General features: G+C 42.9%; 1 protein-coding gene across 1 annotated transcript; it reads left to right on the forward strand.

Moving 5' to 3' along the window:
- The first annotated feature begins 6,120 nt into the window (after positions 1–6,120).
- Positions 6,121–21,522, forward strand: LOC311506073 (ral guanine nucleotide dissociation stimulator-like 1). Its single transcript, XM_084569952.1, has 17 exons — positions 6,121–6,496; positions 8,540–8,829; positions 9,992–10,036; positions 10,152–10,351; positions 10,470–10,627; positions 10,720–10,962; positions 11,048–11,151; positions 11,535–11,619; positions 14,729–14,800; positions 15,289–15,375; positions 16,335–16,367; positions 16,724–16,845; positions 17,684–17,773; positions 17,924–18,053; positions 18,785–19,111; positions 19,775–19,889; positions 19,986–21,522. The coding sequence occupies exons 1-17, from the start codon at positions 6,473–6,475 to the stop codon at positions 20,123–20,125; spliced, it is 2,265 nt and encodes a 754-aa protein (XP_084426078.1). The 5' UTR covers positions 6,121–6,472; the 3' UTR covers positions 20,126–21,522.
- The last annotated feature ends 444 nt before the right edge of the window (positions 21,523–21,966 follow it).

The following is a 21,966-nucleotide window of genomic DNA, read 5'->3' on the forward strand; positions in this document are numbered from 1 at the left end:
TGTATGACATCTGTTAGGGTCAGAGGTGGAACAGTTGATAATGTTGCACTTTTTACTCCATTAATTTGACTACTATTAGGAAGAAACTGGTTTAAAAATACGTTTTTTTTCGAATAAAAAGCTAGAAAGTATTTGTAGGCTAATGGAAAACGTGCTTTTATTATTGAAACATCTTTATTCCAGGACTTGGAATAGGATCCTTCCCACCACGCCAACACATTAGTCTGGTGCTGTTTCCCTCTGTGCTGATTAATTCCTCTGTGACCCTGATTAAATGTGTAAATGAACAAACTGTGCAGAGGACTGTGTGCAGTTTGCAATCTCGGTTGTCCCGACTAAAAGAGGTCTCTTGATTACCAAGCGTGCCCAGAAGAGCTGCGTCACACATCTACACAAATATGCAATAAAATGATTCGTTAAGGACACAGCTTGATGAACTTCTCCAATGCAAAACAGCTGAACTTATTTCATAGACGAAGAAAAATTGTAGGTCCTAAGGATGAGTCGGTTCTCAAAATGTCCTAATTTTAGGGGTTTACCCTGCAAGGCAGTTGGATTCTCACAAGGGGTGTAACATCAAACATGAAGCCATCTTAAAAGGCCTCAAGTTTGTGGTTAAATTATTCATTAACTGTCTGTAGAGATGGATGAACCATTTGTAACTTAGGTTTCTTGAACTTTGCTTTGGAAGCTCAATTTTGGGGTTCCGGTAGTCGCCATCTTGGCAGTGTCTTATCCAGTAAATTCGTGGCAAATTAAAAAATGGCCAAAGAGGTAAAGTTTGACGTGGTGAAGCCTGGACTTGGCCTCCAAATTCCCTAGATCCCAAGCAGATCAAGTATCTGTGGGATGATTCACAGACGCCCCTTCCCTCAACCCATAGGACCCAAAGGCCCCCCCACTAACAACATCCTGTTGCCAGACACCATAGGACACCCTCAGAAGGCCCATGTCCATCCTCTGATGAGTCACAACTGTTTTGGAGGCACAAGGGAGACCTACACAATATCAGGAAGGTGGTCATAATGTTATGCCTGATTGGTGTAACTAGTTGCACTGACTGCTTGCTCGCTTTCAAAGCTCCTCGCACTGTGGCTCTCCTCTTTTGGAGGTGTCCCACCTGGGGTGTACCGCCAGGACGGGCAAACCAAGCAACCGTTTGGGGCCTCATCCAGTTACCTACTACATCTTTTTAAGTGAATCCAGGAACAAGGAAGACTTTTTGGATGGTTCTGTAAAACTAGCTCTTGCTAAAAGTATCAAAATACAACATGAACTAAAGGAAGTCAATGGACGGAGGAAGCTCATGAGGGAAACAATGACTTCCCAATATGTGGGATAGAAGTATTTAGATGCAAGTTTAGATTTGAAAACCATTCTTGTCATTCCAAAGCTTGGGAAAAAGTCCAAAATACCATCTTCCACTTCTCCAGAAAGGGGTGTTTTTGCCCGAGAGCTGAATATCAAACGCTGAATCAGCCTCTTTGTGGTTTACGTAGGAGTAGATTCAAACAGAGTATGTTGATGCACGCCACACCTCCCCCATAGGTTCGTGTTCATTGATTGGCAGTGATTTTTCTCACACAATAAACTGCCATCAATTGCGAAATCACACCAGTTGTTCCCAGTGAAAACGACCTTAATATGTTTGCAGTCAGACAGTGAACAAATATTCAGGCCTGGTGTTTTCTTAGCCGTTTTGCGTCAGAGGTCCTGAGTGGTCAACGAGGCTTCTTGTTGACCAGCGAGGGTTTTTTTTCTCTCTCTCTCATTCCAGCCTCCATGAGAACACCTGAAAAGCCTGAGAGATTGAGTCATTCGCAGGAGTGGTGGAGTCCTTGAGACTGACTGGTACGCACTGAGTATACACCACTGTGACATGGGTGTACCCCACCTGTCAGCTGGGATAGGCTCCAGCGTCCTTAGCCTTCTAGTGGATGAGAAGTAATAGATAATGGATGATCAGCCAACGTCCAAGGGATTCCACGTCTGACACCAAGTTTGCTGAAGAAATTTTTACTACAAATACCTTCCTAAACTTGTGTAGGTCTCCCTTGTTGCCTCCAAAACAGTTGTGACTCATCAGAGAATGGACATAGGCCTTCTGAGGGTGTCCTGTGGTGTCTGGCAACAGGATGTTGTTAGTGGGGGCCTTTGAGAGGAGGGGCCTCTGTGGATCATCCCACAGATACTTGATCAGTTTGGGATCTAGTGAATTTGGAGGCCAGGTCAACACCTTGAGTTGTTCCTAAACCGTTTTTGTGGTCGCATCCTGCTGGGGATGGCTGCTGCCATCAAGGAGTGTCATTGCTATGGGGTGGGGGTGCCTGGTCTGGTCTAGGTGGGTGGTATATGTCTAAATAACAACCACACAAATAAATGCCAGGTCCAAAATTTTCCCAGCAGAACACTGAATTGTCACAAGATGGTCAACGTTATTTACTTCTCCTGTCGTCACAACATTTACTTAAGTCTTCAAGCTGAACATGGTAAATCAGAGCGTCACTTTCTTTACTTTAGAGCTTTGTTTCTGAACACAGAAGAAGAAATCCAGTATTCACTTTCTCTTTTAGCACTGGTTTGGTCCACGCCAACTCCTAAATTAGTTCCCCGACACAAAAGAGTGACTAAATGTTTAAAACAAACCTTTAAACAACAAAGAAATGACTAACATCCAAACGTGCAGAAGTGATTAATGTGCTGTTGGTAACTCCTCTCTTTGTTATGAGCTCTCGTTATGGGCCTTGTGAATGCTAAGACTTCAAAAAGGTATTTGTCTCTTGTGAGGTGTTGATAAAGAACCGTCTGTCCACATTCCTGCCGACTGCCGTAACCTTTGTGCGTCAGCCGACCTCTGAGGTCTTTGAATTCCTTGTATCTGGAGACAAAATATCTGAAGTCTATGGTCTGCCTTTTGGATTTTAGTTTTGAGTTCTCTTGCGATGAGTGGAGGGATTCACTGGACAGCAGTTCTTCGGTTATTGATGTCATGTGTCGTCATAAAAGTGCTCTTCTTTGACTCATTCACTGAGAGCTGCTGCTAAGCTGCCGCTAAGCGGCTGAGCGCGATTTGAAGGACTCCTCGATGGGCGTCATGCAGAGTGCGCTCACGAGTGAATTACCAGCTTTTGTTCTTATGGTGGAATGGCTCTAGGGAGTCTAGGGTATGGGTATGGACATTTTGATTGAGATCAGCGTTTTGATCGGTCACATGTAAATAATTAGCTTGTCTATTATCAATTCACATCTCTGGCCCATGTTGCAGGTTAAGGGGTTTCATTTAATATTTTTATTTTAATGAGCAACTACCGGTTGGATCTCCTTTTGTGTTTACCCACTACTTTGGTTTTTTACCTCCAAAACCAATGACATTCTCCTCATCTGCACTTCATGTTTAGTGCTGACTAGCAAAATTTAGCATGCTAATTGTCAGCATTACAGCCTCACTGTACTGTATACAGCTGCTAGCATGGATAGTCTTCAACATGCGAGGCTAATTTGTTGACAACAACAACAGAAATGTTCAACCTTTTGGAGGAAAAACCTGGTTTTATTTTCTAAGGAGAAAACTTTCTTAAAAACTAAACTCAAAGTCGGCAATGTACGCTCAAACATGGAGTTTGGTCAAATTTCTACAATGCATTTAAAAAAGAGATGGCACGTCAACGCCTGGTGTGTGTTTACTGTTTTTAGGGCCTCGCCTGACGTACTCTATGATGCCAACGCTGTCAAAAATTAAAAGCACTTTGGTTAAAGAACCACACCCAGAATCCCCAGAGGGTTCAAACCAGTGACGAAGATGTTCTGGCTGGGAAGACTGAAAATGAATCTGCGGCACAGACAAAGAGGAAACATGAGCGCCGCTTTTGCTTTTTGTTTTTGCTAACACAAAAGATTTAAGGGATGACGAACCTTGGCGAGAGGTTACACGCGAATGTGACACAAAACATTTGGCGTCAGTTTGTCGCACACGCATATGTGGCTCGGTGTTCGCTGTCGCCGGGAGATGGGAGAATATCCGTGACTAAACGAAAAACCATGTGGTGCTCTTGTTGCCTGTTTCATCGAGAAGGGAAGTGAGTGCAGGATTGTGCATCGTCCGATGACGTGGAGCAAAATGCCAAGCACAGGAAAGAAGAGCCATTTTTCATAGAAAAGTTAAGCATGTTTTCACTTTCTTGGAAGAGCTAGCGCCATGTAGGTCAGACTGAAAGGTTGCCACCTGAAACATAAACACACATGCAGGCTCTTTCACTCGTACTGCAGATGACCTGGGTCAAAGCCTTATTTGACAGTGATTTTCCCTAACTGGATTAGAAATAGAGTAAATCTAACCAAGAATGACAGACTGAGCTGACAAGCAAGGATGCAGCGAGAGAAGCGATGTATTACCCTTAAATTACCCTCCTCCGAGCTACAACACATCTGTTAAGTCCATCAGTAAGACATAAGAGATTGAAATCTGTCATGATCTCAGTATAATACGTCACAATGGGGTGAGATAACATGTTCCTACGTTGAGCTCTGATAAAATTAACTTTTGTTACTGCTTTTTAAGAAATCGTCGGGCTCAGTCACCATCAGCTCAAAAGTCGCAAATTTGGTAAATTTTAGCTCCATTGTGCAAATTTGAAGACTTGGACGTGTCCAAGTGTTCTCATGAAATCCAGTTAAAAGTTTTCATATTATGTGTCTTGCACTTGCACTTTTACATCAGGCACCCCCCCAACATTGACAAAAAGAAGCAATTTTGTTGAATAAAAGTATTTTGAAGTCCGTAATTTTTGCGTCTATGACTGTATGTAACACTGGTAACGACATGTTCAATGGCGACAGCGAAGAAGATTCCAGCTCCAAAATTTCATCACAAACTGGTTCATTGAGTCATCGATGGAAAAGACTGTGATTTCCATTTAAGCAAGATTTTGTTGAAGTAATACAATGGCCCACTGAAATAAGTACTGCAGCATTTATGTATTTGCATTATTACAAACTAGCTGTCTGTGGAGACGTCACTGTGCTAATGCTAATGTACTCTCTAAAAACACATCGAAACATACTAACCTGGACATGAATGCAGATTGATAAACTGTCATTAGTGCAAAGCTGACTTCTTTATTAAAACAACAGTTAGTTAGTTGTGCGAACCAAGAATTTGAAGATGTAGAATTCATTCGAAATTTTATATACGCTTTTAGTGTTGTGCAAGTCCACACTTAAGAAGAACTAGTTCAAAGTTGCTAGACAGTAGAATCTCTGACTGACCTGCCCGTCCATCCCCAACCCGTCATATTTTTCCCGACAGGATCTGTGTTGCTTTTTCGAATAACCATTGAGTGTACACGCTAGTAAATAACTCAAATGCTTGTGTGGATCAGTTGTTTCTGCGGCACCGGAGGCGAAAAATTGTACGTCGGCTGACAGCTGTTGTAGAACTTTTTGTTCCTGAATGGTGGTGAACGTCGTTATTTCCCTCCAGACTGAACAAAACTCACGTATGCGCTCACGGTTGGAAAAAATGATGCGTTCAGTTCACAGTTCACAAAAATATGAACACCGTTCGTTGTTCATGCACAACACTGTACACTTTGTATATTGTTTAAATATACTTGTATATTTTATACATTGTACCTCACTATACTTTAATTTTTTGAGCCATTTTTGCTGACTGTAAATCCTTCTGACTCTGTCTCTGAGAGATAAATAAAGCATCTAGCTAGCGAGCCTTAGATAAGCCCTAGATATCTAGCTAGCTAGCTAGATGGACATGACAAAGTTGCTGTTACTCCGCTCAAACGATTTGATTGGCCCTGCAAAGACTGCAATGGAGCAGTTCCTGGCTCCTGCTTATTGTAGTAGCCTACCTCCAGAAGTTCCTAGTCCCTGGAGAAAGCTTGTGTGGTGGAAATGTGTTTTTTACTCCAACAAACTGTTGGATTTAGCTTTTTGGTAACAGACATTAGTAGTATGAGTGCATGTTCTTATTTCAGTCTTGATACTGAACGAAATGATTGCTTTAAAAATGCAAGTAGAACTCCACACAGCTCTCCCTCCCCACTCCAGCCAACCCAGACACACCTCCTCTCACACTTGCCTCAGTAAAGTCGCCTCCCACTATAAAGCCGAGAGGAGTTTCAGCCCGTCTGTTAGAGAGGAAACCCTCCAGCCGGTATCGGTGCATTCAGATCACTTCACCGCACCGAGAGGAGAAAAAACAAGTCGGGATAGTTGAGTTTTTTCTCCTTAAACCGTGAAGTGAGAGACGGGTTTTCTACGCGGATTTAAAATGTAGCGCAGGCTGCGCGCTGGAAATTGTTTATTTTGCGTAAAACGTACGCGCGAAGGGAGAGAAGAGAGATTTGTTTTAAAAAAAAATATGCAGCCTTAAACTTAACAGCTAAGCTCCTGTGGAAGTAAAATTTCTTTGCTCCAGTTCTTTTTAAGATGGGAAGACCCTAGACGACCAGACAAGATGGGAAAATGGGAGATAACCATGGTAAGTTTGCTCCACAAAGCTTCCTCTCACTTTGAGCTGCCCATAAGTCTTTAATGTGTGATTTAATTTGCCAAATGGATTTTTTATTTATTTATTTAAAGAAATTCAAGATATAAGGATATAAAAGTATGATGGGTGATGGATCTCGTTTGAATGATGATGTTCCCTTGGGCTGGGGAAAAAGAAAAGATGACTGTGCATTTAATTTTAATACATTTGCATGCATCTGTGAATCCATCTGTGAATGCATAAGAGGCGCAAACTCTCACGGCAGAGAGAAGGTCACTTAAGCCAGATGATGCCCCATCTGCACCTCCAAACCGTGCAGGAACTCTGTGAATAAAAGTTCTCCTTCTGATTGGGTTCTCAGCGGCGCCTGGTGCCACCGTCGCGTTTCAGACGCCGAGCGGGAACACAAAGCGAGGGTTTATCTGTCCGCGAAGACGATTCGTGATTCCAGTTTCTGTGCGGAACAGTGGCTGTTTGTGCCAGAGCGATTAGCAGACGTTTGTCTTTGGCGACATTTGGATAATCATTTACATGAGACTTCGAGCGATTGTTGGCAGCCTGTTCACAGACACAAGATGCAAGAAGACAGGTGGTCATATGAACATCTGAAAACTAATGACACGGGCTGAGTTGAGCTTAGAAGAAGACATTGAATGCTCTTGCTCTTGTTCAAGGGAAGCAATACAAATTTCTAAACCATTTGCATAAAACCCAAATGGCGCGGTCAGGCAAGAACTGTTCTCGGCCAGGCAAGAACTGTTCTCGACGTCTAGGTTTGCTATGTGTTGCGTTCCTTACAAGCTAAGCCGCATCATGGTGGTGGTATCATCTGGTTTATTTGTCTTAGACTGAGAAGAGGCGGGGGGGGAATGGGATGAACGATGCAATCAAGTGGCATTATGGGAAATGTAGGATCCGCTGTTTTTAGCAGCATTTACAAGGGAAAATTAGGGAAACAACGTGTCTCTCACAAGTGTTTTAAACGCTCTTGAAGTGCAATGCCAAATCAACTGAGTGGCCCTTTAATGGAGGGGCCACTAAGGGAGAAAAAAAATGGCTGATCTTACAAAATATGTCATTGGGAATAGATTTTTATAGTGAAAATTGGCTCAAAAATTAAAAATTCAAGTTTGACAAGCGTCCTCATTTGGCAGTCCGTCTTCAGTCTGCAAACCAATTCCTCCTTCCAACATATGTAAACAAGTAGTTGAGCATTCAAATTTGTGGACGCCGTGTCAAGCGCTGTCGAGCTCTCTGGAAGGGCTGTTGCTATGGCAATTATTAATAGCTCTTGGAGAGCTGATGCAACATCTGCCCCTCACATTTGAATATTCAATGACAGACCAGTGTGTTTCGATGAACTCATGACACCTGCTCCTTAACCGGCCACCTACAGTTCCCCAATGCTCTTTTTTTTTTTTTTAAAGTGTATTTGGACGCCTGCGGCTCTCTGACATTTAGCGTTTGTTTTTGTGTTCCTCTTTTATGCAATATTCGCCGTACTAACCTTTTAATAAGCCCGTATTTGTCCGTAAACATTCGCGCCTTCCCACGGAATTCATAGAGATTCCAGGTTTCTGAGTTGCGGGGAAAATGTGTCAGTGACAACAAAGCGTCCGCTAACACCAGCATGCTAAGTGGATAAACATCTGACGGCCGTTGTTATTACACACGAACCTGTTCGTGCATCCATTATTGACTTAAAAATGTGGTTAATGAGCATGTGAATATAATACGTAGCTGTGGTTCAAGTGGGATCAGTGTGCGTCTCGGTGGGGTGTTGTGTCACTTGTTTGTGCGTGTAGGTTCACCTTGCCGTAAGGTCATAGGGGCCAGCAGCTATTTTTGCCTCGTCAAACCTCAACCTCCGACCCTAATGTTGTGACCAATAACATTACTAGATATATAGTAGCACAGGATATTTGTGTCTGTGTCCCGTATCTGTGTATATTTAGGATATACATGAGCATTTGGTGGCCGCCGTTCTCTCTCATTTCAGGCGATTGACCATCAAACATTATCTTTTGCTCGTAGAATCCAGTGCAGGAGTGGGGCGAGGAGGTCGAGGATGGCGCAGTGTACAGGGTCACCCTTCGACGCGAGCCCGTGCCCACCTCGCCCAACGCCTGCGAGAACAGTCCGAGCTCGGCCTTTGTCCAGTACCGAACCTGTAAGGTGCGGCGCCTGAAGGCCGCCACCTTGGACCTGCTGGTGAACCACATCCTCGACGGTGGCTGCCAGGAGCAGGACTACAACAAGATCTTCCTCTCCACCTACAGAACCTTCACCTGTCCCACGAAGCTCATTGAGCTGCTCTTCCAGAGGTACAGACACTCAGGGAATTACACTGAATTGATATGAAACTACTGGTAACAGCTGCTTAGCTTAGCTTAGCTTAGCTTAGCTTAGCTTAGCGCAAGGAAACGGTTACCAAATCTTCGTGCCCGCAACTTCAAAGCCCCCATGAAACAAGAAGCAGAGTACTATTTGATTACACATATTTACATGTTTCTTGTAGAAACAGGCCATCCCCCGCCTCCCTAAAAAGCATAGCCTCCTCCTATTGGTCAGCTCGGATGGCCTGAGCAGGCTCCGTCCACACATGTTTGAGAACCCGGCGGTGCAGTCGGTGAGGTGAGGGGGGGTTGAGGGACGTGAAAATGTTAGTTATTGTACGCAAAATAAGTATATGCCCTCGAGTGCAGGATGAGTCATCAACATTTTTCTGCATTTTTGTTTTCTGCATTTTTTTTTCAATGACCCACAAAAAACATACCTAGAAAATACCTTTTTTTGTCATCACAGGGGCAAGACAAGTTACATAAAAACACTTTCATGGGGACTTTAAAGCCCGCTAATTAATATACCATGAATAAAATGTCTTTGTTTTACAAGTTAAAAGTACTGAAAGGTTAGCTGTCAGGCTAGCTAGTTTCCTCGGTTCCAGTCTTTGCTAACTTTGCTAACATTAAGCTAAGAAGGGTAACTGTATGTAGCTGTGTAAAAGAACATTCAATCTGAGCTTCAGGCGTCTCAAAATTCATTCACGCGCATTTTTTTTCACTCCGTCTTCGTGCTGACGTTGTAGCGCGTTTCTCTGGCGCAGCACATTTTCACCGGCCGCCGGTGTCCATGATGAAGAGTCATCTCTTTTCTGCTGGATTCTTGGAAAACAACTTTGTTTGTTGTGCATGCAAAGCCGCCGCCGCCGTTGCGTAAGGATGCCTTTGCTCGTTTTTTTGTTTTTTTTTCCCCTGACAAAGCAGCCCGTCTCCCGCCACCAGCTTTGATGTAATAATAAGTACCCAGCAGGTGCTCATTATCCGTCTTTCAACAACAACAATTACACACGGCGAGGTTTTAGGCTGTGGTTGGATTTGAGGTCAGGGTTTGGATAGCCGCTGGATGTCCGAAATATATATAAAACAGAAACAGCTTATGACTTCTGTTTTATTTAATGTTATCTCTTAATGGTTCTTGCTGCAGAGATACTGCTTCCTCTGATCTGGACAACAGTGAATGCTTCAGGAGGTAGGTGGATCACTTTACAGTATAAATAAAACAATTAAAAGCTAATTTCTGGTGTGTCACTCTGGCTTAAAGTGTCATCTAAACGGTTTAAAGTGCAATGACTCTTCCTCCCCAGACCTCTGTTGGCCTTTGTCCAGACATGGTTGGATGAGTACCGCGAGGACTTCAGGGACCCTCCCCTGCATCCTGCACTCAGGCTGTTAATGGATCACCTGAGGATCAGCGCCGCAGTGCATGACAGCGCGCACAGTCAACCCAGCTTCTGCACACTGGCTGCGCAAGCTGAGGCCCTGCTCAAGAGCTTCCAGAAAGAAGGTGACCTTTAAACACGTAACATCAGCTTAAAGCAATAAACCCTTTACATATATATGCACGCCGTCCCGTCGTTTTTCAATCCTTGCTCACATTTTTATAAATTGTGTATTTTTATCAGAGGGGGCGTCAAATGGCGGTCCTCCTCTGGCAGAGTTCAGTCGAAACGAGGAAGGATCCGGTGATGACGATTCGGGATGCGAAAACTGTCCGGATCAAGGTGGCATCATGGATTTCTCCGCCGAAGCCATCGCCGAGCAGCTCACCCGGACGGACTCGGTACGTCAAAGGGCGTATTTACATTTTTCCATTTATAGTGTCGCATCGCACGCCGATGGGTAAACGTTTGATCGGTTCTCTGCGCGTTCCAGGCTCTGTTTGTCAAAGTGGTGCCGTACCAGTGTCTGGGCTGCGTGTGGTCGCAGAGGGACAAGAAGGAGAACATGTCGCCGACCATCCGAGCCACGATTGCACAGTTCAACGCCGTCACCAACCAGGTCATCATGTCCCTGCTGTGCCAGCCTTCAGACGCCAGTTCCACTTCCTCTCGTCTGCCTCCCACCTCGGCGGGGCAAAGGGCTCGCATCATAGAGAAGTGGATCAAAGTTGCACAGGTCAGTGACTGAATGATGAGGCTTCTTTCAGGTCCAAGGTTTCGGCAGGGTTGTTTTTTACTTAATGCTTTTTTTTTTTCTACAGGACTGTCGCCTGTTGAAGAACTTCTCCTCCCTCAAAGCGATCCTGTCAGCCCTTCACTCTAATGCAGTGTACAGGCTGAGGAAGACTTGGGCAGCCGTTAGCAAGTAGGTTTCCATCCCCCCCCACCCCCCGTCTCCATGGCTGCGTTTATGTGTTTTCTTTACATAATCGCCTTTTAACGAGTGCAATGCACCCTCTTCGAGGGCAATCTAATGACACTCACAAAACTAGTCAGCGAATATCTTAGCTTTTGGTTGACCTACATCCTGCGTCAGGTCATGAGCTCTGGATTAGTTATGAGTTCAAGGGCGAGTGAAGAATAACTTCGTATTGCTCTCTTTATGGCGTAAACATCTTGCAGGCAGTGCACGTAACCAGCGGCATGTAAAAATTTAACACCGCTTATTGTGTGGTAATGGTTAATTATTAAAATATCTGGTGTTGGATTAAGGTGCCGTGCGGTTACCACATATTGTCTTTCTTGCAGGGACAGCATGGCCACGTTTGATAACCTCTGGGAGACCTTCCCCGACGAGAACTGTGTTCTAACCAACAAAGAGCTCCTGGTCGAGGTGAGAGAGGCCGTCCACGTTTGCTGGACTTACTTACAGTGTTCACCTCAGATGTTGTTTGAGCGTAGACTCTTCTTCAAGGCGCAGGGTGGAGAGAAGGATTAAAATCTGAGAAAGCGTTTCATTGGACGCAAAATTACTACACGCCCCTAAGTGCAGGATGAGTCATCAACATTTTAAAATAGTTTTTTGAGGAAATATACAAGTATATCCACAAAATGATAAAAACGGTGCCTTTTTTTTGTCATTGTTAGGTCAAGACATATTACATAAAACCACATTAGAGACTTTAAAGTTCACTCAAAGTCAAAAGGACTGAAGTGCTAAAGTTTAGCTGCCAGGTTAGCTTAGAAGGGTAGCTTTTAACATTAGCTAGCTAACATTAACTTTGAGCTTTGGGTGAATCACTCAAAACGCTGCCCATGGGTACCTAAACAAGACACTTATTCATTTTCAAATTTGCATCAACACATTCATTTAATCTAAAATACCCTTAAGAATACCTACAAATTTTGTTTTTGTTGTTGGGACGAGGCATATAGGTGATGTTGCATTTAATGTCATGGGAAAACTCACTAGGTGGCTGTTTTACATTAGCTGACAGGCTAGCTAGTTTCCTTTATTTCCTATCTTGAATGATGCTAGATATGGCCATGTAATAAATAAATAAAATTTTCATAATATTTCATTTAGAGGCACAGGGGGACGAGGAACTTTTAGAATGACGGTCATTGACCACAGAATTCGTACACGCCCCCTAGTGCGAGATGAGTCGTCTACATTTTTAGATTGTTTTCCAGGAAATCCAACTCCAAAATACCATTAAGAATACAGAAAAAGTGCGTTTTTGGCAGATTTTTCAGACCGATACTTGAATATAGTCCAGACATATGTTTGTTAAAAAACTCACAAACATTACATTTGATTTTATGGGTATTTTAAGAATCACAGATTTACTTGCCATTAATAATAATAATAATAATATGACTTTTATTTCAGTACTAAAAGTGATAGGTTAGGATTTAGGATGCTATCACAGTTCTTCGCTCATGCTAAGCTAAGCTAAGAATGCTACATCCACATGTTCGTTGTCGCACGCTGCTCCGAACGATTTTTGTTATCTTTCCAAATAACCCGGATTCGGATCATTGTTAGGTTATTAACGTGGGATGAATGCCGTCTTTTATCACCGAGTGATTTGTTACCAGGTGTGAGAACTGCCGTGGCTTGCACTGAGAAAAAAAAAAAACCTGTTCAACGAAGGCACGTTATCGCTAATGCATCGCAGCAAAACCTGCCCAGATGACTCATGTCACATGTCGGTTCACGCAGATGATTAAGGCAGCCACGCCATTACAAAATTTCACATTTTGAAATGACTGATAATAGCACTTGTTATTTTCTTTTTTTTTTCTGAAGTACTGCAACACTGATAATTAACTAAGAGGAACTACTCCTATAAGAGTCCGTGAGAAATGCACATGGAACATTTTTTCGACCTGTCTGTGCATCTAAGGGTTAATGTTTACCGATGCAAACAAGTCGACCCACTGCAGCTGTTGCATACTTTCACTCTCAGGCAGTCAGTCTGAGATTTTTAGATTTCATACTTGCATATATATATGCTTTAGCCCAGTAGCTGGATTCACTGATCAAATCTTGAATATTGAAAGTGCAACGTGTAATCTTCACATACTTTAAAGGTTTGTTTCTTCCTGTGAATTGATTTTCTCTTTCAATTATTAATACAAAGATTCATTTTTGAGTTAATATTTGGAGAGATGTCCAACAGAGTGTTAATGGGAAACGAGAGGCTCTGAGTACATTATGTTCCCCTTTTTTTTTTCCTTTCTGTAGTCTCCTTGAGGCAACTACGTCAGAGGCGTCTTGTGTCTAGTTACAGTGAAAGGACTCAAAAGTCAATAGATCGCCGGCACTGTCGGTACACAACAACCGAGCAATGCACGCTAGCGCTTGCTGCTTTGCAGAGTCGTTCAGAGTCGTCTCCTCAGGCGTTGCCTTTCCCAAAGGAGAGTTTTATCTACGTGAACACAATCACGTGTATAAATACAATACTTAAAAGCCCATTTGGTATTGTTTTAGATAGGCCTTTGTTTCTTTTGGAAAGATAACGATTAAACAGGAGTTCCAAGTAAATGTGTAATAAAAAACGATTATTGAGTTAAGGCTCTAATCTGCTTCGTAAACCAGTTGTGCCAAAAGATTTTTTTTTTAATGCCTCTGCGCAGGTGACAGCTGTGATCGGGTGCGTTATGCTTTTGGCTTGTTCACACGTATGTTCCTACATTCGTCCAACCTTTTCTTGAGAACGAAATATCTCCAGAACACTTTTACGAAATTTCTTCAAATTTGATACAAATACTCATTCGGACCTCGGTGATGAACTGATTATGAATTGGTGGCCAAATGTCAAAAGTTAAGATCACTAGGACCTCATAAAACACATTGCTTGGACACTCCTGATCACAACTTTTGATCATGATATCTCTAAAAAGCCAAGAATGATTTTCTTCAAACTTTACTCAAATGTTCTCAAACTGACTTTAACTCGGTGGCAAAAGGTCAAAAGTCAAAGTCACTATGACCTCATAAAACGCAGATTTTGGAGAATATCTCAGGAATGCTTTGAGGGATTTTCTTCAATTTTGGATTATAAGATTTTGTTGATCAGAGGTAGCTTACTTGCAAGTCATATTTTATCCTTTAACGTGTTAACGCGGATTAATCCGTCATCATTATTAATCTGATCTGAATCATGATTAACCCATCTGCAGCGCAGAATGACTCAGAATGTCTCTGGCAACGCATTTCAGTTTGTCCAAGGAGAGTCACCACAATAATTTTGGCAAATGATATTAGAACAAGGTCAATTACGCTTCATAGTTTAAACACATTTTTTATTAAATTCCTTCAAAGCCTACATCACATGCATTGAATTACGAGTCTGGACAGATATAGATGGACACTGCAGCTTGACTAGTTGGCGCAAGTATACAACCTTAAGGCGGCTATTCTATAATGTTCTATAATGGGCCCTGTGTATTTGCCTACAACCTTCAACTCGGTTCTGTTTGACTCTCTTTGACAGGATGGAGGCCAAGCGACTGTGGATAACATTTCTCCAAAGATATCCAAGCGGTATCCACTGTCCAGACAGATGGTAAGCCATGTCTCAGGTTGAGAAAGGAGTGAGACGTTTTGATGTGAGGCATAAGATGAAGCCAGTGCCGTTCTGTTACTGAGTTAAAGCTAAGATCATTGTGTGATATTGCTTTGGAGCTATTTCTATCTAAGGCATGGCTTAGTTTTAACTCTTCTTATATTATACAAGTTTAAAAGCCACAAGAGTCAATTTCCCTTTACTGTGGGTGGAGTGTCTATGCTATGACCCAAACCTATCTTTAGCCACGCTTAGTGCTGTGCAGGTTTCAAATGGCCTCAGATAACCAGGATTATAGGACAGTAATAATAGACTAGACCGGGGTTTTTATGAGTCATATGCACGTTATCCTGGGCTGTAATATGAACCTACAGAGCTGCTAACTGGGTCCTGTCTTGAAAAAGATGATGACTGGTTCAAAGGAGACGCCTAGATACAGTGTTAAAGGAATCCTCATGGGTGTTAAATGACATGCTGTGTGTTTGCAGAGTACGTCCAGCGGAGTGGTTCCTTACCTGGGCACCTACCTGAGCGTCCTGACCATGCTGGACACCGCTCTGCCAGACTCTGTGGAGGTACATCAGCCTGCGCTAACACTTCCCCTGCTCACTATTTTACAGGGTTGACCTTTAAATAAAGTTAAAGTTATTCAAAATCAACTTAAAACACTTCATATATTTTTTAAATCAATACTGAAACCAATATAATAAAAAATAGTAGTGTATTACATATAGCTGTGTGATTTAAAGGTTAATTTTAGCATGAACACCACTAGCTTAAAAAGCACAGAAAGATGCTAATGCTAGTTCGCCTGGCTTGTTACCATTGGCAACAGTTTAGCTGCTATTTCTTTGGAATTACGATAAGATTTAGCTCCTTATATCTGCATTATTAAGATGTCATTTCATAGGGATAATTATTTCTCATTTACCTGTGTAACAGCACGGTGAAATGAAATAAGTCTGTTTGTTCTAGCTGACTAAGCCAAGGCTAGTTAGCCTGCCGTAGCTAGGTAACTAGATAAGGCTAACTGTGGCTGTCTCTCAAGCTACCTTCAGCGAGTACGGCTTTCTGTTGTTTCCCGCTTTAGTTTTTAGATTTGTAGTGACTGACAATTTAAAAAATAAACATTTGAATGCTTAAAATAAAGTAAGACTATTCAAATAGGGTGTTAATGTTGTTTTAACTTCATTCCTGGCCTTAAAACTGTAGTTCGACAAAAATTATCTATTATTTGGAGTCCAAAGTAGTATTCACTGTATAAATCCACTCAAAGATAAGTAAATAAACACTTATGCAGGTAAAATATAAATTATATATTGTAGGATTACAATTGACAACTGTGTAGCATCTGTTTATAACAGTTGTGGTTGGTACTCAAGGAGCTGGAGCTGTTAGCAAAAGCATAAAAAGCGCTTTAAAATGTCATATGTCCGTGTTCAACAGACTTTTAGTGCGATGTGACATATTTTTTCCATTTAATGATTGATATAGTCAATAAAGTGAAGTGCTAACAGTCTGCTTTTTTTGACAGGGTGGACTCATAAACTTCGAGAAGAGGAGGAGGGTGAGTGCTTCCTCTTATGTCACCTTCCATGCATTTATTTGTCTATCTCTACCACAGTCCATATGTCAAATGCAAAGTACATACGACGTTATGTCAACATATAGGTGTGTAGACTAGATCCATTGTAAACGTAAACCGAGAGTGTGAGAAATTTCCTGACACATTCCTTAGCACCTGTCACGCTGAAAGCTACAAGATCTGTCATTACGCTTTAAAAACATATGTTGAAGGAACATCACAGCCGTCACCCTTTTCTCCAGAATGGTTATGCAACTATACAAACAGCAGGAGTAGGAACATCTTGTAGTGTCTGTAGTGGCTGGGATTTACAAGTTATTCCATTTCTCTCCCCTCAGGAATTTGACGTTCTGTCCCAGATCCGTGCGCTGCAGACGTCCTGTTCCCAGTACAGCCTCCCCCATCACCCCAGAATCGCCGCCTGGCTTCAGGGACACAAGCTGCTCACCGATCAGGAGAGGTGAGCTTGACGTGACACAAGTTTGGACGTTGCATAATCAGAAAACTGCTTTGCCAAAATGCCTTTTCTGTCATAGAAAATTTAAATCACTACAAATAAAGGTGTGTAGTTTGAGGAATATTCTTCTCATAGAATACATTTCTTTCGCCGTAATACATCAAAATAAATGCAGTATCTGATATCTGGCTGTCAGGTGATGTAGGTGTAATGATTTCACAGCTGACACCTGGTCATAAAGGTTTAATTTGACTTTTATAATGCAGTAACTGGTGATATATTCTTATGAGCAAGCTGTGGTCGTAATATTTGATATAACCCTGTTTTAAATCTTCGACGCCATTAAACTGTCCGATGACTAAAACAAGCATATAACACTAAAACAGTGTCGTGATGATCATCTAACCTTTCAGCCAGTCAAATGACCCTTGTTAACGCATTTAGCCAGTTAGCTCACGTTAGCTACAGCGACAATTAAAACCATATTCTGATTCCATCAACTCGTGACTGCTGCTGTAAAACAAACACAGGTTAAATAACTAAACCTCTCCTTTTATTACTCAAATTCAAATGTTAAAAGTTGGTGGAGTCAAGAAAACTCAACATTATGTAGTTGTTTTGAATATATTGCATAAAAATGTCTATATTTCACTTATTGACCCGTAATTGGCCCAACATTCACTAAAACGTTGCTAGTAAGTAAGTATTTTTAAAAGTACTGTAGAGTTTGTGATTTGGGTAATGACTTAAAAATAATGATGACTCATCCTGCGCTGGGGGGCGTGTACTAATTTTACGTCCAATGGAATTCATGAAGCCACAATTTTCTTTTTTTTAAAAGCTATGAACTGTCGAGAAAACTGGAGCCTCCGGTTGACCTGTGCTCGCCAACGCCCTGGAGCCACCGCACTCTCTCAAAGAAGCTGTCCTCGTGAGTATCATGCTCTGGTCCAGTTTACATAGTGAAACGTACATTAGATGCACATTTAGCATTCATAAAACCCCCACACGCAACTCTTAATATTCCAGACCTCTACTCTACTTCTATTGTTTTATATAAAGTTTAAATCTCTGCCTTCAGTCTCCTGACAATAAACGATGGATCCAAGAAAGTCCCTGCTGACCAGATCAGCGTTTCATCTTCTGGATCCAGTGGATCTGAGATGGAGGACCTCTCCTCTCCAAACACCACCTGTTCCTTCAGACTGCAGGTAAACAGCTACGTGGTGGTTTATGTGCATGTATCACCCTTCCCCTCCCCCCATCCCCTCCCCCACACATTGTCTCATATCTTTTTCTTTTCCCTCCATTCCTTTGTCGTCAGTTGTGCCGACAGTGGAGTCTTTGTGGGAGGCTTTCAGGCGGGTCTCTGTGTTCAGAATAACGTTAACTATTTACTCTTCGCAAACAATCGTCCCATTTTAAGCAGTCGGGACAAACGCCTGCGGCATTACTAATGAGAAGGGAAATACAGGGAAAACCTTGAAAGCTTATGTAATCTCCCTTCACAAGAGATACTCTTTTAAGGGTCACTGAATCTAGAGGGGGCAGCGCAGTGGTGTGGTGGTTAGCGCTGACGCCTCAAGAAGGTTCTGGGTTTGATTCCATCTGGGGTAGTTTGCATGTTCTCCCTGTGTCTGCGTGGGTTCTCTCCAGGTACTCCGGCTTCCTCCAACCATCCAAAGACATGCTGGTTAGGTTCATTGGTGATTCTAAATTGGTCGTAGTTGTGCATGTGAACGGTTGTCTGTCCTGTGTTAGCCCTGTGCCCCACCGCCTCTTGCTTAGTGACAGCTGGGATAAGCTGTCATCGGGAGTGTGGGATTTAATGGTAGTTCTCACTGCTTCACTTAATAGCTTAGCTGTTCCTTTCAGACCAATCACTTCTCAAATGTTTCAAATTTTTGAGTAGCACTCATCTTGTTCTTTCTCCTCTCGTCAGTCCTTTCACAGCTCGTGCAACAACGTGTCCGAGCCCTTCTCTTCCTCCACGACCTCCTTCTCCTCGTCCTCCCCCGGCTCCTCGGCCGCCTCCTGCCCGGAGTCCCCTATACCCTCCAGCTCGTCCTCCGACTGTTCGGCGGACCTCGGCTCCACTGCCTCGCCCCGCGACGGCGCTCGGCCCAAGCTTCCTCCGGTCTCCCACCACAAGCGCTCCGTGTCCATGACCTCCCTGCCGCAGTATAACCGTCAGGTGGCTGACTCCTGCATCGTCAGGGTGAGCGTGGACCTCGGCCAGAACAACGGGAACATGTACAAAAGCATCCTGGTGAGTTTGTCAACGTCACTCAATGTTCCTGGAACAATTAGTTCCGGAAACTTCTTTCAGAGGACTTTAAGTGTTCCTTCAGACTTTTTGGTTTTCTACATTTCCCGTGTGGTCTAAATAGTTGGCAATTTTTATTAGGTCATTTTTGCGTACGACTGCACATAATTGTGCTCCAATCCAGCCCAGCAGTTAACTGGATTTAAAATTCCTGAAAATGCTACACATAAAGTAGGCAAACAGATTTCAAATCAGATTATATGAGATAAATGCATGCTGGGAGAATTCTGCCAAGTTCTGCTACCTCTAAAGGTTCCTAATTCTTGAAGAAAGTTCCTTTTACACAAGAATAATTTTCAGCCATTTCTACTTATTGTTGTCCGACCAAAAATTTGGTTACTGTACTCCAAGTAGTTCGTCATTGGTATATGTACACAGGAGACTTTAAGTTGCCTGTCAGACTCTGATTAGCTTTCCAAACTATTTGCGATCTAAGGTGAACTCTTCCTCTTTCGACGGTCGAATGTGAAAACAACCGTCTGGTTTCAAACATCATTCTCTGCAGTGAAGGTCGCGAACAAAGAAACGAAATTCATTTTTGACCGAGCTTTTCCATAAACGGCCACCTTCAGTAACGCCAACTCTCGTTCTTTGTCTTTCCCGTAGTTGACCAACCAGGACAAAACGGCTCAGGTGATCCAGAGAGCGCTGGAGAAGCATCACCTGGAGCACATGAACTGGCAGGACTTCACCCTGATGCAGGTCATCTCCCCGAAAAGAGGTGAGAACCGAACAGCTCTAATATCGAAAGTTTAAAAAAACAAAACAAAAAGGGGAAACACACTTTTGACAGTCCGTCCTCTTTCTCTGTTTCCAGAGTTGCTCATTCCAGACAAAGCAAACGTCTTCTACGCCATGTCCACGACGGCCAACTTCGACTTTATTCTGCATCAGTACCACAAAGGCAAGAAGAAACCGCTGAGACCAACTGCCAGCCTGGGACGACTGGTTAAGTAGCTCCTAAACGTTCTGAGCTCATGGGACGCTTCCGGAAAATGGACTTTGTTTTGTTTGGACATGGAACTGGGATGTTTTTATGGAAACTTGTACATGATCGCAAAAAAGCACTTTATGAAGACGACTCTTAAAAGCACCTGGATCAGAGTTTGAGTCCTTGCATTGAACCAAAAAAAGAACGGACCTTGTTGCAATAAAACGGCTTCACCATAAAGACACGCAGCCTTCCCGTGAGCCACACATGCCGACATCCGTGACCTATTTGTGCACGAACCTTGGGCGGCCGGCCCGGTACGCGATTTCCCCTGCCAGGTGCCGTTAACAACCTGCGCGTTAAAAAGGGAATCGGGGTCAAGCTGCTTGTGTGAAGGGCGCCCAGCCGGCAACTGTCAGCCGCTCGGGGCGAGATCGCATGGCGCGATTATTTGTTGCTGTGCCAGTGCCACCTGAGAGGTGGGTGGGGACGTTCTCGGCAGGGATCACTGCGTACCCGTGTGAGCCTCGGGAACGGCTCCTCCGGCATTGCTGTGATTCCTGGCCTCGCGCGGCTCGCAGGCCCTCGACCGGACGGGTGGCATTCCTGAGCCGGCGGAGACGTTTGACGGATGGGAGGAAAAGGCACACATGCAGACAGAAGCTTTATTTAAAGGAAAGAAAGGCAGTGATGTTGAACTGTTTGTGCTTTCAGTGTTAGAGCAATGACTACAAGTTAGTTTCACTTTTCGAGCTGGTCGTGTTTTGTATTTATATCCACTGTGATTCACTTTAACTGATCGACTGCTAAGAAAACATATAAAACTGTGTATATAAAATCACCTGTGTGTAAATATGTTTAGAGAGTCTTATTTTACTGACGAATGCCGATAATATTTAAAATGTTAACACTGAAACTTTTTTTTTTTTTTACTTTAAATTGTATTAAGTTTAGATTTCAGACTTGTGAAGCCTGGATGTGATTAAATGGCTTGATTTTAAAGCCCGACGAGGACGCGTAGCTTTGCGCAGATGTAATCATTTCAATGACGTCCGCCGACGTCTCGAGATCAATCGCTCACGATCGCGATGATCTTGTTTTCGGCCTGTTAAAGCCCCGGGGACAATTTGCACAATGAGTCGACACACTTGGTAAAAAAAAAAAAAATTTTAAAAAAAAAATCACAAGTTGTGTAACTGGGAATTCCCGACCCCTTCGGAGAATCTCATCAACCGTCACTTTAACCCACACTGTCCTGACTGTCTCTCGGGACATGGATGGTATTTCTGGGCTTATTAAAAATAATTTTGTTCACTCACTGATTGTTCAAAAATAATGCCTCGATTGTAAACCTAAAAGAATGAACCGTTTTTAATGTAGCCCTTTACATGTATTACTACACTGTTCTGTATCAGCAACTTCCTAATAAACACTGTTTCAATAAACACTTTTTCAATCCTGTTCGACTGGTCCTTTCTGCTCTGGAGCCCATTTGCTTGTCAAATATATTCCCGATTATCTTGTAATATATTCTCACTTATACATAACATGACTTGTCCTGTTAGTACTTTAAGAAAAACAGTCCCTCAGTGTAACAGAACATCCACGGGGTGCCTTGTTTTAACGACTGTAGTGTTAGTTGTTGTTCTTGTCAACTAGTCGATGGCGTCACACACATTAAAACACAGTAGAAAGTAATGCTTAGCAACAATGAACTCTATATTCTTGACCTGAATACGTACTGTAGCGTCTCACACAAAGGAAGCTACAGAGGCTTTTCAGGTAGGTAACTGAAGCTTGAACACAAACTACTGTCGGCCGTAGCCCACGTCAGCGCATGAGCTTGGAGGCGTCCGTGTCGTTATTG

This window comes from Chelon labrosus, assembly GCF_963514085.1.
Source record: "Chelon labrosus genome assembly, chromosome: 21".
Taxonomy (NCBI): Eukaryota; Metazoa; Chordata; class Actinopteri; order Mugiliformes; family Mugilidae; genus Chelon; species Chelon labrosus.